This window comes from Pterocles gutturalis, unplaced genomic scaffold (assembly GCF_000699245.1).
Source record: "Pterocles gutturalis isolate BGI_N339 unplaced genomic scaffold, ASM69924v1 scaffold2676, whole genome shotgun sequence".
In the NCBI taxonomy this organism is placed as follows: domain Eukaryota; kingdom Metazoa; phylum Chordata; class Aves; order Pterocliformes; family Pteroclidae; genus Pterocles; species Pterocles gutturalis.
In genome coordinates, this window is record NW_010102766.1 from 50,768 (window position 1) to 67,648 (window position 16,881).

Sequence of the window (16,881 nt, forward strand, 5' to 3'; positions counted from 1 at the left end):
TGTTAAGTGCTTTGAGTGGGTTACGAGAGACCCAAGGCTCAGGCAAAGACTTCAATCTGACAATCAGACAAGCAGCTAGGTTGAGTCACGCCTCAAAAGTGGCTGTTTTTTTTTTCTTCATTTAAGTATAAAATGTGTCACACATATAATTCATGTAATTGGGTACCAATTAAACAATTAACTCATTATCTCTTACAAATCAAATGAGATGCTTTGAAATTCAGGAAAAATAAATAGAATTATTACAGCTCTGTATTAAAGAGCCTGCTTTTTTATTAGATAAGAAAATGCTCACAGAACACTTATTCTCCGAGTTCCTAAGGAAGTTCCACCAACTTATTTCCAAAATAAGGAAGAAAAAAGGGTAAAACAGGTCCAGAGGAAAAAGTTGCAGATAACAGAAATGGAAAAAGTGTTGTCTGGATTTAGTCACCTGCTTTGCAAGGTAGCAGGAAATTTCTTCCCTTAGTTTGTCACGCAATTTCTAAGAATCATGACAATGCTGAAGGAAGTACTGTGATTTGTCTCCATGGCAAAACCAGACCGGATAGCTTTCTCACAGTGAGCAAGCCTACATATAGCTCTTCGTATGTACTTGACTCACGTGAAGGTTTTAGGCACCTAAAAGGGATATAGGCTTCAGAGTGCAAATGCCATCTCTCTGATATCCCAATTGGTTGCTTTCAAACCTAGAAGTAATCTAAATCTGCTTAGCTGGGAGATGGAGTTGAAAATTCTGCTCCTCACAAGATATTTTTTTTCTGTGTTTTTGCCAATAGTTTTGCAACATATTATTGTCTTGAAGAATTTCAGATAAGGGTCCAAAAACCAGGTCTCCCATTTTCTCAGTGTAGATGGATTTTTCACCTCACTCAGAGCTGGGGTTTCTGCCGTGAGGCTACAGAGCCCCTCGGGCTGCTTGGTAGAGTGAAATCTTTGATACAGAACAAAGATTACTTTAATTCCAGAATAATTAATCTAGTTTTGAAGAATATAAATTCTTCTGGAATAAAAGTGACTTCATTTTGCAATATTATATGTGTGTTGTTAAATATTTTAGAATAGCTATTGCAAAATGATGTACTTCTCTAGAGCCAATGTTGTAAGTTTAGCTTTGTACACAGTTGTAAAATCACTGTCTGTCATACAGCTCTAGCTGTATGAAAAATAAATTTTAAAGTCACTAATTTTGGGGGGAAATATACTAAAGGCATTCTCGCTAAATTTTTATGGATGCTAAATTCCTACTGAATCAGGGTCATCTTCAATTTTTTTTCCATTTTCCATGTCCAAATTTAAAATCTGTAGTTCTTTCTACATTTTGATGTCAGTAACAATAACCACTGTTACTGATTCCTTCCTTTTTCTATCAAGGGACAACATCTTGATCAACATCGATTGGTGTGTGGGAGGGTATTCTGTGTTATCAAATAAAAATTAGGATGTAATAAATCAGTTTTTAAAATCACAGAAGATTAATTCAATGTAGATGTGAAATACAACTCATTTCATAAAGAAATTTCTGTGAAAATTATGTGCCACTTTTTCAGTTCATCTGGATTGTAGTCTGTATGATAGCAGCTATGTACTCAGTTTAATTTCTAACTTCCTTTTTGTTTATTGTGGGCATGTCAACCTACAGGTCCAAATTTGTAAATAAATGTGTGTTTGTTAAATGTATTTTAAACCCCTATCATAAAACCCTGACCACAAACAAAATTCTAATTTAACACACCAATGACAAAGGCCAAAACGCTCGCTTGTTTCAGTGGGGTAAAGGAGTATACTTACCAGGTTTAATGTCTGCTAATATGCAGATCAGTTCTGACCTTGTTCTCTCAGTTTTTGTGTGAAATTGTGCCACATATGGTATCCTATGTTCCTTGGTCATGTATTTGCTACAGATTAACTGGAAGATAATTCTACACTGTAATTAAACCATACATTCTCATTTAATTCATGTGGAGGGGTTTCTACTAGGCTACATAAGATCAATCGCATTTGTCAGCCTTCTACCAAATCTGGAAATAAAAAATTCTTATGGATACAGTTTCAGCTCTGTTTTGCATGTGGTGGTTTTATTTGTTTTAATTCTTTTTCTCTTTGAGATTTAAGTGTTTTTATCTCTTTTTTGTTGTTGTTTAAACAAAGTTTGAAAGCATGTGTTCAGCATGGTGTTTCTTTTGACTTTCTAGCATGTCACAGGATCTGTTGTAATTTAGCTGTATTTTGTCTTTATTTTTTTGTGTTTTCATAGCATCTGTTGATTGATATGGAGGTGTGACAACAAATAAGTGTATTTTCTTATTTGTAGACACAGAAATTAGTGTGTTTAGCTGTATTTTGGGTGGGTTTTTTGAGTTAAGTTCTACACCTGCTGTTCACATGCAACTCAAATTAAGCTCAGTAGGAGCTTCATGCTTTTGCATGAGATATGATGAGATCTTAAAATGTTCATTCATAGCATATTCTGTTATGATGCTCCTTATGATTCATAGACTGATTACATAACAAAAGTTCTGTAGCAGTTCTTTTAAAAAGTACCTACATTTATCATCTCAGTAGAGCACGTTTGTTATATTTACAAGAGGAAAATATACCAAATGCAATTACTTCACTTTGTAAGTTCACTGCAAAATATTATTTGAAGGAAGTTAATAAGTGTCCAAATGTAAGTGCCTAAAATGAGTTGTGGAAAAAGGGGTTATATGCAGTCAGAATTTAACAATTTCTGAAGTTGTAAGTAGTTCCTTTTTTTCCTTAGAAAATAAAGTTCTATGTAAAGTTTCATTTTACACAAGCTGCTTAATGTAAAGTCTCCCCGTAGGAATGTCCAGTGGCATATAGACAAGAATATAAATAAAAATAGTTTGAAAATGAATGGATGTTCAGCATCTTTAAAAAAAAAATTCTTCACAGAAAGCTAATTGTTGAGATTTGTATTCATGATGCTGGTGATTTAGTCAGGCTCATCATGTAATGAGCAAGTCTCATTCTCTTTGGTTTTATGTCCTTTATGTTTACAGTAGGGTAACTGGACCTTTAGACATCTTCTTAATTGAGTTTCCAGACGCTGTTTTGTGCATGTCTGAAGTGCCTGTATGTACAAGATTGATTGATTATAATGGTCTACTGCTGTTACTAATTTGTTTCCCATTTCCGATTGGCTTTTACTTTTTACAGCTTTGAGCAGTAATTCAGTCCCCTACGCCTCTCTGATTGGCTCTGTGTCCTCCCTCTCTAGCCAAACTACCACTCAGTCCTTATATGATAATAACTCTCTCCCACGATTCGCTCGAAAAGGTCTAAACATCTTTGTCTCTATTATTTTATCTGTTCAAGCACTGTTTTAGATGTACATCAGTCCACCTCCATTTCTGGATCAATCTAGAGTTCTCTTGTACCTTTTCACTCACATATTTTCTGTAGGGGTGCTTGATCTGGATCAATCAGTGTAATTATTAGATGACTGTCACCCACAATCATTTTGAGAATAGCCAAGTTCTATTAAGTGAAATTTCCAAGAAAATGGGAGACAACCAGAACTGATTCAAATAAATTAGTACTTACAGACTAATTTATTACTTGAAATTTATAAGAAATCTCCCCATTATATCTGAATATTCTCCTTTGTTAATTGACTGACAGCTTGCCTTAGTGTCTCCTTTAAATAATGTCTCACCATTGCAAAAGTGCTATGAAGGTAATATTTAAATGTATATGTATATGGTCAGAAGAATTAAGGCCAGTGCTGCTGGACATTATTTTGGATGCTATTACGATGCCTGAAATACCAAAGAATCAAAAAGAAAATACAAATTAAAAAAAAAAAAAAAAAAAAAAAAACCCAACACAGAAAAATAAGAAGAAAAACATGCTATAGTGTGACTATGTTGTAAACACATGGTCATTTTCAGCTACATTTAAAGGAAATGCAAGTTAACGGTCTTAGGCATGCTCTTGAAATTCACGGTGACAAAGCAAACTGCATTGTGCAACATGGCTTCCAGCTTGAGCCCCCTTGAGTCATCACTGTTTTCCTTTTGTAATATCGAGAGATCCTGGGGTTCACTAGCTTAATTTTTCTAGCCAGCTCTGATTTCTTACAGCAAGCAATTGAAAACTCACTTTCATTTTAGGTATGATAGTATAAAGCATGAAGAGAAGAATGTAAGCATTTTGGAGAAGGGTCATGAAGACTAATAATGTGAAACCAACATGTTCATCAATTCTTGCCTGGCAAATCGTCAGCTGGCAGATTGTTCTAGTTGACCCCACATCTTTTCTGCATTTCTTTTGCCTTGCTGTCCCTATACTCCATTCCACACCCATCTCTATCTTCCCAGCTCCTCTTCTTTTTCGCTCAGTATTTTCAACAGTGGACAAAGATGTTTACACCTGAAGTAGATTGTAGGTACTTTTGGGGGTTGATAAATGGGGTTTCAGATTAAGCATATTTCAAGGTACTAGTGCAGTCAGTATGTCTGTCCAGCCAAACTGTACAACCCCTGCCTCTACAATCTGCTACTAGTGAAAACATTTTTGAAGCTCTAATTGTCTGATGTCCAATGTTGTCTTCAGTGACTGTTGTCTAAAAGCAATGGTGCATGTTATTTTAGTCATTCATGGTTGCATGTGAATGTCAGTCACTTCAAAATTTCATAAAATATTTAGTATTTCTGATTTAGTCAGAATATGTAGTCAGTCTTCTAGACCGTGATACATTATTATTAATCCTCAAGCTATCCATTTCATTTTTTATAACGTATTTTATAAGTTAGTTTTGTGTTGGTTTGAGGTTTCTTTGGTTTTTACCATTTTTTTTTGCAGGTTCAGGTGTCTCTGGTTACCTCGGTAACCTTCATTCTTCAAGTTCATTTTTCTTGATTATGCATAAATCACTTTGTTTTCTGTCAAAACAGTGTTCTTTCCTTTTTAGGGCTCTTTCAATGTCTGTTTCTCAGCTCACCTTTCCTCATCTAATTCAATGGAGTTTCATTTCATGCAGTGCAGGAGAAGGAGTTTGAAATGACATTGTCATTACTCAAAGCAGAGGTCAACATCAGGTCTAACTGTCTCATTTTTCCATGTCTAGCTAACCTCATTGAATCATATCACAGTAACACTTTCCTCTACACTAGGAATGTTTGCTTTGGGAATATGCTTGGTGACTTCTTTTAATTTGGCTTCAGAGCTCATCTATCGAGAGCATGTCCTGCTTTGAGTAACCAAACTATTTGCCTGCTTCTCTCACATGTGACATCTTTACTACTTACACATTTCTAGCCATTCTAACTACTGCACTTTCTAAATTTTAGAAATGCCATCACTGTAGTTCACTTTAAATTCTGTTCTTCTTTCTTGTTCAACAGGTATGGCCAGTCATCCCCCAATACCTATCTTGGAACTTGCAGATCACATTGAAAGATTGAAAGCAAATGACAATTTGAAGTTCTCACAGGAGTATGAGGTAATTTTCCCCACTTTCTCATTATTGAAATTGTTTAAAATGTCATGCTTTCTGTTTCCCTAGACCTTTCTCTGATATGTACCCACCCTGATGGTGCCAGTTTTGTATGATATTAAAACCATGATAAAAAAATACTCTCTGTGTAAGTGACTACATTGGTGAGTTGGCTCCTTTGCTTTTAACAGTCTATTCTTTTTTTTATAGGGATACATGTCAGGGACATTCCGTGGGCACATACTTGAAGTAATGTGTGAATGATACAGCACTTACTCTTGTACACATAAGCATCCATCTGCTGTGCTGTTAAAAGATCCTTAGATCATTTTAAAAATCTCCTGTGTAATGCTGACAGGATTCATAAAGTACAAGCTCCAAATAAGTTACCGTCCACTGTGTTAATTTTGCATGGATTAAAAGAATTTGCAATTACCTTTCTGAACATAACAGTTTCAAGACATAGTATTTTTCTCCTGTCAGTAATGCCACATTGATGATATGTGAAAGATGGTCTATAAGAGCATGAAAGAATTTAACTGGAAGAGAGTAATCATTTAAAGGCCACTTTGTCAGAAATCCATGGAGTATACCTCCACAGACAGGCATTGGTACTACAGAGAGTAACAGCCTCTCATGTCAGTAATTTCTAGCTAAAGGGACTTGGATAGCCATCCATTAAACACAATAAATTACAGCTGTTTTTTCAATGCCAATATGGTCTATGTCAAAAATATGTGGATAAATTATGCAGTGAACCATCAGAAAAATAATGCTTCTTTAGAGCATTTATGGACAGTCATGTCAGTGATCCAAGAATTAACAGCTCCCGGGGGGATCACTGACACAGTGTTTTCTTTATAGTCTGTTGTGTCACTAATCCTTGCCTAAAACTCCCCAAGACTTTGTTAGCACTTTGTGGAGTAAAAACCCATGTTGCTCTCATTTTTTTAGGGTATGCACGTTCATTATATTTGAACGCTTAGGCAAACACTCACAGTGCAATAAAAAACACTGAAGAAGACTTTCACATGTTAGGAACAGAATGTTCACCACAAAAAAAAAAAGCTAACATTTGGTACAAAATTGGCAATTATTTCTTTTTGTACTATGGGCAGATTCCTTGGAATATCTGTGTAGGAAATCCCATTTAATAAATAAAAAATGTAATTACAAGTTATATAATGTAGTATAACTTCCATAAAAATAAACAATATGCCTTTACTACCTCTTGAGCATGTTTTGGAGATCACATGGTTCTTCTTATGCTGTAATAGAACTTAAAAGTTTTGGTGTTTTATATTTCCATTATTGTTTAAATCCTTCAAATCATATTGAGAATGTAATCTTAACCATTTATAGCCAGCATTGTGAAGCTACATTAAATAATTAAATTCTTAGTATCTGTCCCTCCAGAACATTTTACCAGTCAGCGTGAACATCCCAGCTTTCACTTTTTTTTTTTTTTATTTTTTTTTTTTTTAACAAAACATACCGTCTGGGGCAGAGTGATCATTCATTCAAGATTAAAATGTGTGCAACTGTAGGTCAACATCAAGTTTCATTCACATTGCTTTGCCCAAGGGGGCTCAACATTTATCTTTGAAAACCCAGCTTCAGAGATATCACTCCGTTTCCATCTAGTCCAAGGTTCATCCATTTTGAAACAGAATTAGTGAAAAGCACTGCTATTTGGTTTCGTGATCTAGCCTAGGCAGTGGGCTAGGGCTGCAGTTTGATGATCACTGTAAGTCATCTCCCTGTCTTGGCCGTGCATTCCTGTTGTCTGTCTTGTGCCAATCCTGGCACTAGCGCATGTGCAGCTGTTCAAGAATTATCTCAGGAAATAGATTCAGCTGAAAACTAATTGTTTTGTTTTTCTTTGCTGTTTTCAGTTGGATCAATTCCCTCAACTAGCTCACCACATGTCTGCATGAACTGTAGTGCCAGCACAAGGGAGCTGGTGGGAACATTTGTCGTTGGGGATTGGGACCTTCTCTTTTGGTAGCAGTCCTCACTAATGTCCTTTAAAAGCAGCTATCCATTTCCGAGCAGAAATGGGTACAGATGGTAACAGTTCAGTTATTATCAGTTCAGATTAAGTTTGGACTGGTGACACTGAAGGAAAAAGAGATATTCTTCGTCTTCAAGAGTTAGAGGTGTAACATGAAGCTCAAAACCACAGACCTTTATTGATGGTAATAAAGTCCTCCAGTTAATTCCCATTTGGGGAAGCAAACTTTTCTCATCAGTTACCACTGATGTTTCGGGGGTTTTTTAATAATGCCCTTTCCTCCTTTGCATTCAGTTACTTTATTTTATTTTTTATGGAATTTCTTACACTGCATGGATTAATTTCTTCAAAAATAGACTGATAGTATACAACAGCTGTTATGACAACCTTGCGATAGCATAAAATAAAAAATATATATACTGCTGCCTGATGAACACTGACATCTCATCCATCTTGTAGAATTTCTTTCAGAAGGTTAGCTCCATTTCAAAACAATGTTTTGGGTTTTTTTTAGCATACCGTACTTCTGTTGCCACTTCAAACTTGTTTCACAACTCAAACACATTATATGCACCCTTTTATGCTCTTCAGAAGTATTTGAATGCTTGCTTCTGCTTCATCCTTGCTCCTCTTCCATCCACTGCCTTTTAATCAGAATTTCTTATCAAAATTGCATACAAGTTTGTTTTTCTCATTTTGTAAGAGTATCCTTGCCTGTTCCCACTTTCTCTTCAGACAGGCAAAAACCTCCCCTTCTCTTCATTACTTCCAAAAGAGAGAATAAAGTTCTCTCACAGAAGGCACACATCTACATGCTATCTCCTCTGCTTATTTATAACCTCTGGCATAATTTTCTGATGAAAACCCCTAACTTCCTTGCACCTTCCTGGAGAAGGTGAAGGAAAACTTCTTTGTAGACCGGGACCATGAGAGAAGACAGGATTGCTTTCTTCAGATAATCCCACACTCACCCCACTATTCTCCATTCATCTGGCACAAAGCTTCTCAAAAGGTTGTGTGTTCTTTTTTGGTTTTTTGGTTTGTTATTGTGTTTTGGTTTGGTTTGGGTTTTTTTTTTTACCCTGAGAATAGGTTCATTTTTGTGCTGTGTGAAATCTAGTTGAGAAAGAATCTGAAGTTGCCATTAAAGAAATAATAAATCCAATCTGCATCCCTCTGGGCTGTGGTTCTGAAAGGAATGCCCAGGGTAACGTGACAAGTTGGTAAAGTAGATATTACAAAAAAGTAAGTAGTAATATGCATAGTATAAACTATATATATATATATCCTCGGGGGGGGGGGGAAAGGAAAAAAAAAAAATTTTTTATTTTGGGGGGGGGGAAAGGAAAAAAATAGAACTTTTTAATTGCTATGATGTGGTAAAAGGAGTGTATTCTCCACTGTAGACTATCTTCCAGCTGAGTAATGCTTTCTATGCTTCAATGTCATCAGTTGGAGGAGTTCCTACTTCTACAGTTCTTCAGAAACTATTTGACAGCGTCTTCTTCAGAACTTCTCCTACCCCAGCTCTTTCAGGGGACAGTAATGAGAACACTGGAGACTTCTATCATTGCACTTCTCTCATAACTTTACCTTGAATACCAGATTTCATGCAACAACAGGGGCCAAGCTTTAAAGATTAAGACTATTGCAATATTTAAATAAACTTATAATTCACCTATTGGATAAAGTGGTTTTGTAGTTTTAGCGTAGGTAGTGCTATGTCTTCTTTTCAGTAAAGTTCATGTCTACTTCGAAATAATTCTTTCATAATCCTTCATTAGTTTTTATTAGCTTGCACTCCCCAAGCCTTAACATATTATTAGTTTACCTTGTTAACATGACATATCCTTTATGTCACATAGTTCTTTTGTATTCCCTAATTTAAAGCCAGGGTTCTTGACCCCAACTGATTATTATGAATCTTTTGCTGACTTTGGCAGTTTCAGTGGGATTTTTATGTAATGTAAGGCTCCATATGGACTTGACAGCTGCTAAGCAGAAAGCCATATTCATAAGAAACTGACCTTTATATCATACCTTCTTCTCAGGCTTCAGAATTTGACAATAAAAAGTGATCATGGAGATAGACTGAATCAGAACAGTAACATTCTGCCTACTTTATGCACTACGCTAGATGTATTTGTAAAGTAATTTACTTCTATAACATAGAACAGAAAATCTCTACCACCAAAGCACATTCCTGAGTCTTGTGTAAAATAGTTTCACATCTGTTATCTGAGATCTGTAGTCATAGCTTTAAACACCCTTAAGGAAGTAGGTTTAGATTCATACCATTTTTGTGTGAGAACATGTCACTGCAAAACAAAAACTGCACTACTGGTCTCTATGCGTTATTGTATGATACACTGTTGTATGTCTGTGGGTGCACTGGTTAAATTATCTTATGAGAAGTTGTATATAATTTTAGTGTTTTTCCTCATCGGGCTTTTTTTCTGTAAATTACAGACAGTCTTTTGCTTTAGCACCGATTATTGGAAAAGATGAAGTTACATTTTGACACTGTGCCACACTGCTGTACTATTGCAAGTTTTATTGTAGCTTTTCAGTATCATTGAGTAGGATCTGTGATAAGAAGACAATTTACTGAATATAGTACATTTATATTTTTATATTTCAAGCTGCAACAAGATAAACACTGAACACTAAACACTAAAACACAATAATTTTTATATAGTAGAAGCACATATAAAACTTATTATTGATATAAAACACTTTAAAAGTCCATGAAGAACAGATAACCTATTGAATGAATCTGTACCAAAGAAACAGCTGCACTTAACTGCCATATCATTACAGATAATAATGACTCATATGCAAAAATCAAATTCTTCTCCACAAAAATTTGTTTTCTGTTCTGTATCTTTGCAATAGTTTACTCTTTCTAATATTACGAACATCATTTATTGGTATTCTGTAACTTTACTTCCATAGGATATGCTCCACTTCCTGAGAAACAATTAGTGTAGTCAGTGAACAATGAGAAGTTGTTTGTCTTATTAATGGCACATATGCTGTTGCATTCACCTAGGTTGGTTGGTGCTTAGTTCCACCTGGGGTGGTATCCAAACCAGCAGTGTAGTTGTGATAGAGAATTTTAAAGACATAATGCAGGAATCTGAAGTGGCACTACTCACGATTTATAGTCATTTATTATCTCCTTCCTTTGTGCTGTGAATGCTTCCTTGGGATAACAGCATGTATTAATGCTTGTATAATTAAAAGAATATTCGAATAAAAGAAAGTTGTCATTATCGTGTTAGGATGCTGCGTTTTGGTCTGATAGCTAATGCTGTTTTGCCAATGAACTCCACAGTGACAGTTTAAATAGTCAAATACTGTAATAAATGTCAGTTTTATTTTGCCCAACTGCAAAAAGAGTGATACGTATAGGAAGAGAAAAGTAGCCTACCTCTTATAATAAGAAAAATTATTCAAGGACAGACTGTGTAGGTCTCTATAGGTGAAACTGAGTTTTGTGGAGGCTTTTTGGAAAGATTAATTTGCATTTTTAGGGGTTTTATGGAGAAAAATGGAGAAATCAGTGAAGTCTTTAACTCCTTGTGATGGGTTTACCCTTGACTGGGGACACAGCCCATTTGCTCACCCTACCCCTCTCAAGGACTGGGGAGAGAATTAAAGGGGAAAAGGGAAAAAAGGACTTGTGGGTTGGGATAAAAATAATTTAATAACTAAACTACAGTAATATTGAAAATAATAGTATATGCAGATGTATGAATGAGTGATACACAGTGATACTGCCCCCCACCTAATGAGCAAGGCTCAGCCTGTTCCCAACTAAAGATCCTAAAGCAGGGAGAGTCCTGAAACCGCACTCACGGAACAGAGATAACAGTCCGAGCGTCCCAGACCCAGAGCTGACCTGGGGGGAGAGAGGCCTTCGAAGAGGGACCACCTGGAGTGTGATGACCCAGAGCAAAAGAGATCCAGAACAAAAAAGGGACAAGTTTCCGGAGGGTCCTTACCTATATACTGGGCATGACATGTATGTTATGGAATAGATTATTGGCTGCTTTGGGTTTCAATCCCAAACCCAAAATCAGATCCTGGTCAGATCCTGGTCTAGTAACTGGGGCTGTGCTCCCTCCCAGCTTCTCCTCTTTTCAGACAGCCAGAGAAGCTGAAAGACCTTGGCAGCTGCATAAAGTTCACTTTTTATCAGCTTTCTTCAGAGCACAAATCCAAAACACAGCCTCTTGCTAACTATTATGAAGAAATTTAACTCTGTCTCAGCTTAATCCAGAATATTCTCCACCATTCCATACCATTCACTATATGCTCAGATCCCACTATTTTTCCTTAATCTATGGACCACCCCTCCAAAACTTACTGAGTTCATTTAGTCCATGATTTTGGGCTCCATCTGTCATGGCAATCTTTCAGGGCAGGAAAAGTGATGCAGAGTTCACTCAGTTGGTAGAGCATGTTGTGGGACACAGCAGATTAATGCTGTATAGTCTCTGTTGCATTCTGCACCTGGAATTTACACTTCTGGTATACCCGGCACAGTCCATTTTCATGGTCTGCAAGTTGAGGATGTCAGTCTCAGGGAAGTTGCCGGACATCAATTCTGATTCCTGAATTGAACCTGCGTGATACTTAATAGAATATCATTAGTATAATATGTAACAATCATAGCAATTATAATATGCAATGGCAGGTTTAGGCAGAAATTAACACCATACAACTAAAGTTGTTGGCCACTTTCACCCGTCATCAAATCCCTTGAGGTACACATTGAACCTCACCATCCTTCTGCATCACCCACCAAGTGCACACAGGTCTTTGAGCAAAAGCAATCCCACAAATGGGTTTACCTTTACCCGAGGCAGGAATAACCCAGACTGTCTTCCCCAGCATATTCTTGATATGTACCACAGGGACTTTATCCCCATCTACAGTACGTAAAAGTTATGACTGGGCAGGACCAGCCCGATTGACAGATCCTCTAGTGTTGACTAGCCAGGTGGCTTTTGCTAAATGTGTATCCCAGTTTTTGAAAGTTCCACCCCACATTGCTTTCAATGTAGTCTTTATCAGTCCATTGTATCTTTCGATCTTCCCAGAAGCTGGTGCATGGTAAGGGATGTGGTACACCCACTCAATGCCATGTTCTTTGACCCAAGTGTCTATGAGACTGTTTCGGAAATGAGTCCCGTTGTCTGACTCAGTTCTGTCTGGGGTGCCGTGTCACCTCGAGACTTTCTTTTCAAGTCCTAGAATAGTATTCCGGGCAGTGATATGGGTCATGACATATGTTTCCAGCCATCCGGTGGTTGCTTCCACCATTGTGAGTACATAGTGCTTGCCATGGAGAGTTTGTGGAAGTGTGATGTAATCAATCTGCCACGCCTCCCCATATTTATATTTAAACCAACATCCTCCATACCAGAGAGGTTTTAACTGCTTGGCCTGCTTGATCGCAGACAAGTTTCATGTTCGTGGATAACCTGTGCAATAGTGTCCATAGGTTAGTCCACCCCTTGATCACGAGCCCATCTGTATGTTGCATCTCTTACTTGATGATCTGAGGCATCATGGGCCCAGTGAGCTAAGAATTTTTCACCCTTATATTGCCAGTCTAAGTCCACCTGAGGTACTCTGATCTTAGCAGCCCCATCCACCTGCTGGTGGTTTTGGTGTTCTTCAGCAGCTTGACTCTTGGGTATGTGGGCATCCACATGACGTACCTTTACAAGCAGTTTTTCTACCCGGGCGGCAATGTCTTGCCACAGTGGGGCAGCCCAGATAGGTTTGCCTCTGCACTGCCACTTGCTCTGCTTCCATTGCTGTAACCACCTTCCTTTCCTAAAAAATATAAATGTTGATAGTGCTTTGAAAATATGTTGAAAATTCAAAGCAGCACCAGTGTCTCATGTGAGACAAAGTTCAGTGTTTAAGAGCTGCTGTATTTCGTGTACTATATAAAACAAAACAACAGGATGCTTTAGTGGTTAAAACATTTAAACTAAGCAACGTTTTTAATTACTCAGGTATTCTGCTCCTGATATTTTTTTCCTACTTGAAGTTGAGTGTAATCCTCTGTTTTCAACACAAAATTGTATCCACCACAACTGGTTATGATATGGACAACAGATTTTAATCACAGATGGGGAATAAACAGATTATGCTTAAGACTGGAGGCAAAGAAATAGAAAACAATATGACTGTTTCTTAAAAAGTTAGGTTTTCTAAATCTTTTTATGGAATAGCGACTGTCCTTCAAAGGTGTTACTTCTTCAAGTGATAGTGGAGCCAATAAGGAGAGGTGCTATGCTGGACCTTGTTCTCACCAACAAGGAAGGACTGGCGGGGAATGTGAAGGTCAAGGGTAGCCTGGGCTGCAGTGACCATGAGATGATGGAGTTCAAAATCCTTAGGGTAGCAATGAGGGCGCACAGCAAAGTCACTACCCAGGACTTAAGAAGAGAAGACTTTGGACTTCAGGGATGTGCTTGATAGAGTACCATGGGATAAGGCTCTGGAGGGAAGAGGAGCCCAAGAGAGGTGGATAATATTCAAGGATCACTTCCTCCAAGATCAGGAGCGATGCATCCCAACAAAGAGGAAGTCAGGCAAAAATGCCGGGAGGGCTGCACGGATAAACAACTCCTGGACAAACTGAAACAACAAAAAAGGAAGCCTACAGAGGGTGGAAGCAAGGACAGGTAGCCTGTGGGGAGTACAGAGAAACTGTCTGAGCAGCCAGAGGTCAGGTTAGGAAAGCTAAAACCCTGATAGAATTAAATCTGGCCAAGGACGTCAAGGGCAACAAGAAGAAGTTCTATAGGTATGTTGGTGATAAAAGGAAGACTAGGGAAAATGTGGGCCCTCTCTGGAAGGAAAACGGAAACCTGGTTATCCAGGATATGGAGAAGGCTGAGGTACTCGGCAACTTTTTTGCCTCAGTCTTCACTGTTGAGAGCTCAAGCCACAGTGCCCGAGTCACAGAAGGCAAAGGCAAGGACTGGAAGAGGGAAACCGCCCACTGTAGGAGATCAGGTTCAAGACCATCTAAGGGTCCTGAAGGTTCACAAGTTCATGGGGCATGATGAGATGCATCTGCAGGTCCTGAGGGAACTGGCAGCTGAAGTTGCTAAGCCACTCTCCATCATATTTGAGAAGTTGTGGCACTCTGGTGAAGTTCCAGCTGGCCGGAAAAGGGGAAACATAGCCCCCATTTTTAAAAAGGAAAAAAAGGGAGACCCGGGGAACAACAAACCAGTCAGTCTCACCTCTGTGCCTGGCAAGATGATGTAGCAGATCCTCCTGGAAACTATGCTAAGGCACATGGAAAATAAGAATGTTATTGGTGACAGCCAACATGGCTTCACTAAGGGCAAATCATGCCTGACAAATATGGTGGCCTTCTATGACGGCGTCACAGCATTGGTGGATAAGGGAAGGGCAACTGACATCATCTACCTGGACTTGTGCAAAGCCTTTGACACCATGCTGCATGACATCCTTGTCTCTAAAATGGAGAGACATGGATTTGACTGAAGGACCACTTGGTGGTTAAGGAATTGGCTGGATGGTCGCATTCAGAGTTCTGGTCAATGGCATGATGTCCAGATGGAAACTGGTGACATGAGGAAAAAGACCCGGGAGTGTTGGTTGATGAGAAGCTGAACATGCCCAGCAATGCACACTTGCAGCCCATAAAGCCAACCATATCTCGGTCTGCATCACAAGAAGCATGCCCAGCAGGTCAAGAGAGGTGATTCTCCCCCCTTTACTCCACTCTCATGAGACCCCACCTGGAGTACTGCATCCAGTTCTGAGGACACCAATATAAGAAAGACATGGACCTGTTGGAGCAAGTTCAGAGGAGGGCCACAAAGATGATCAGAGGGCTGGAGCACTTCCTTATGAGGACAAGCTGAGAGAGTTGGGGTTGTTCAGCCTGGAGGAGAGAAGGCTCCGGGGAGACCTTAGAGCAGCCTTCCAGTACTTCAAGGGAGCCTAGAGGAGAGATGAGGAGGGACTCTTTATCAGGGAGTGTAGTGATATGACAAGGAGCAGTGGTTTTAAGCTGAAAGGGTAGACTTATATTAGATACTAGGAAGAAATTTTTTACTGTGAGGGTCATGAGACACTGGAACAGGTTGCCCAGGGAAATTGTAGATGCCCCCTCCCTGGAAGTTTTCAAGGCCAGGCTGGATGAGGCTTTGAGCAACCTGGTCTAGTGGGAGGTGACCCTGCCCATGGCAGGGCAGCTGGAACTTGATGATCTTTAAGGTTCCTTCCAACCCAAACCATTCTATGATTCTGTGTTTTCAAGTAATCATTATTTTCCTCCTTAAGTATACTTATGTGCCTATGTACCTTGTTTTATTCCATTGGAATAATTTTATACCGTCTCATTTGTTCATAGGAATATTAGCTTGATATTCTAGAGGAAATATCTTTGTTCTTAAGAGGAGTTTGGCAAAACCCTTAATTGTATTTCTAGCTATCCTTGAACAGGTGGGTCACTTTCCTTCAAGAGTCAACAGGGAATGTCTCATCCATGTGTTTTTAATTGTTGTTAGGGATAGGATGCAAACTTATATTTGAGTTCCAAAGAAGATTTAGTCATGCAAAAAATGTGACTTTATCCCCCCATTATCTGTTGAAAATGACAGCTTTTGCAGTGCGATGTGAAAAACTCTCCCTTAATAAGAAAACATAATTCCAACTGGCAAGTTGCCATGATCGTGTGTTAATGTTCATGCATCTAGCATCGTATTTTGGTAATGCAGTGTGTAAATCTCATTCTATTAGGATGTTTCATGCATAATACAATAGCATCCTATTATTGATTTATCAGCTATGATATTAAATTCTCGTTGCAATCGCTGACATTGGTAAAAGAGGGTCAAATTGTTCATTTTTGTGGGTAGCTGGCTGCTTTCTCCAGTTGTGTAGAGTCTATTTGCATTGGCATCCTCTCACATTTGTCTTTCTCATTCTTCTTTCTCCACCTGGTCCTAGGTTTCTTTGTGACCCCATGCTTTTTGGTTATTTGAGTCTCAAACATAGCACCTACAGTGCTGGGAAATTCTTTACAGGACATGCTTCTTTCCTTTTCTGGGCTTGTAAAACCTACACAGGAACTCACAATCCTCGTGACACACAAAAACTCAAACCTGCTGGCTCCTAATTTGCTGGCATAGTGACCCTTAGTAGAACACTGTTCCAGGCTTATGTTGACTTTCACCAGGAAGGATGTCATTTTGTCATACTCATCCCTTCCCCAGGACTGTACCAGAATATACTCCTGTAAGACTCGGGATCACAGCAGGGAGCATTTACCTCTTGTTTAAGAACTGTAAAGGAAAACTTAACAATGAGTAGGCACAAGTTTACTGGAGGGGGG

The 16,881-nt window shown here is 38.5% G+C and overlaps 1 protein-coding gene across 1 annotated transcript in view; it reads left to right on the top strand.

Moving 5' to 3' along the window:
- Positions 1–16,881, top strand: part of LOC104471163 (receptor-type tyrosine-protein phosphatase delta-like) — a gene marked incomplete at both ends in the record, with an annotated part of 111,359 nt that overhangs the window by 48,720 nt on the left and 45,758 nt on the right. The window contains 1 exon segment of the mRNA XM_010086408.1: positions 5,373–5,470. Within this exon segment, the coding sequence (XP_010084710.1) occupies positions 5,373–5,470 (98 nt within the window).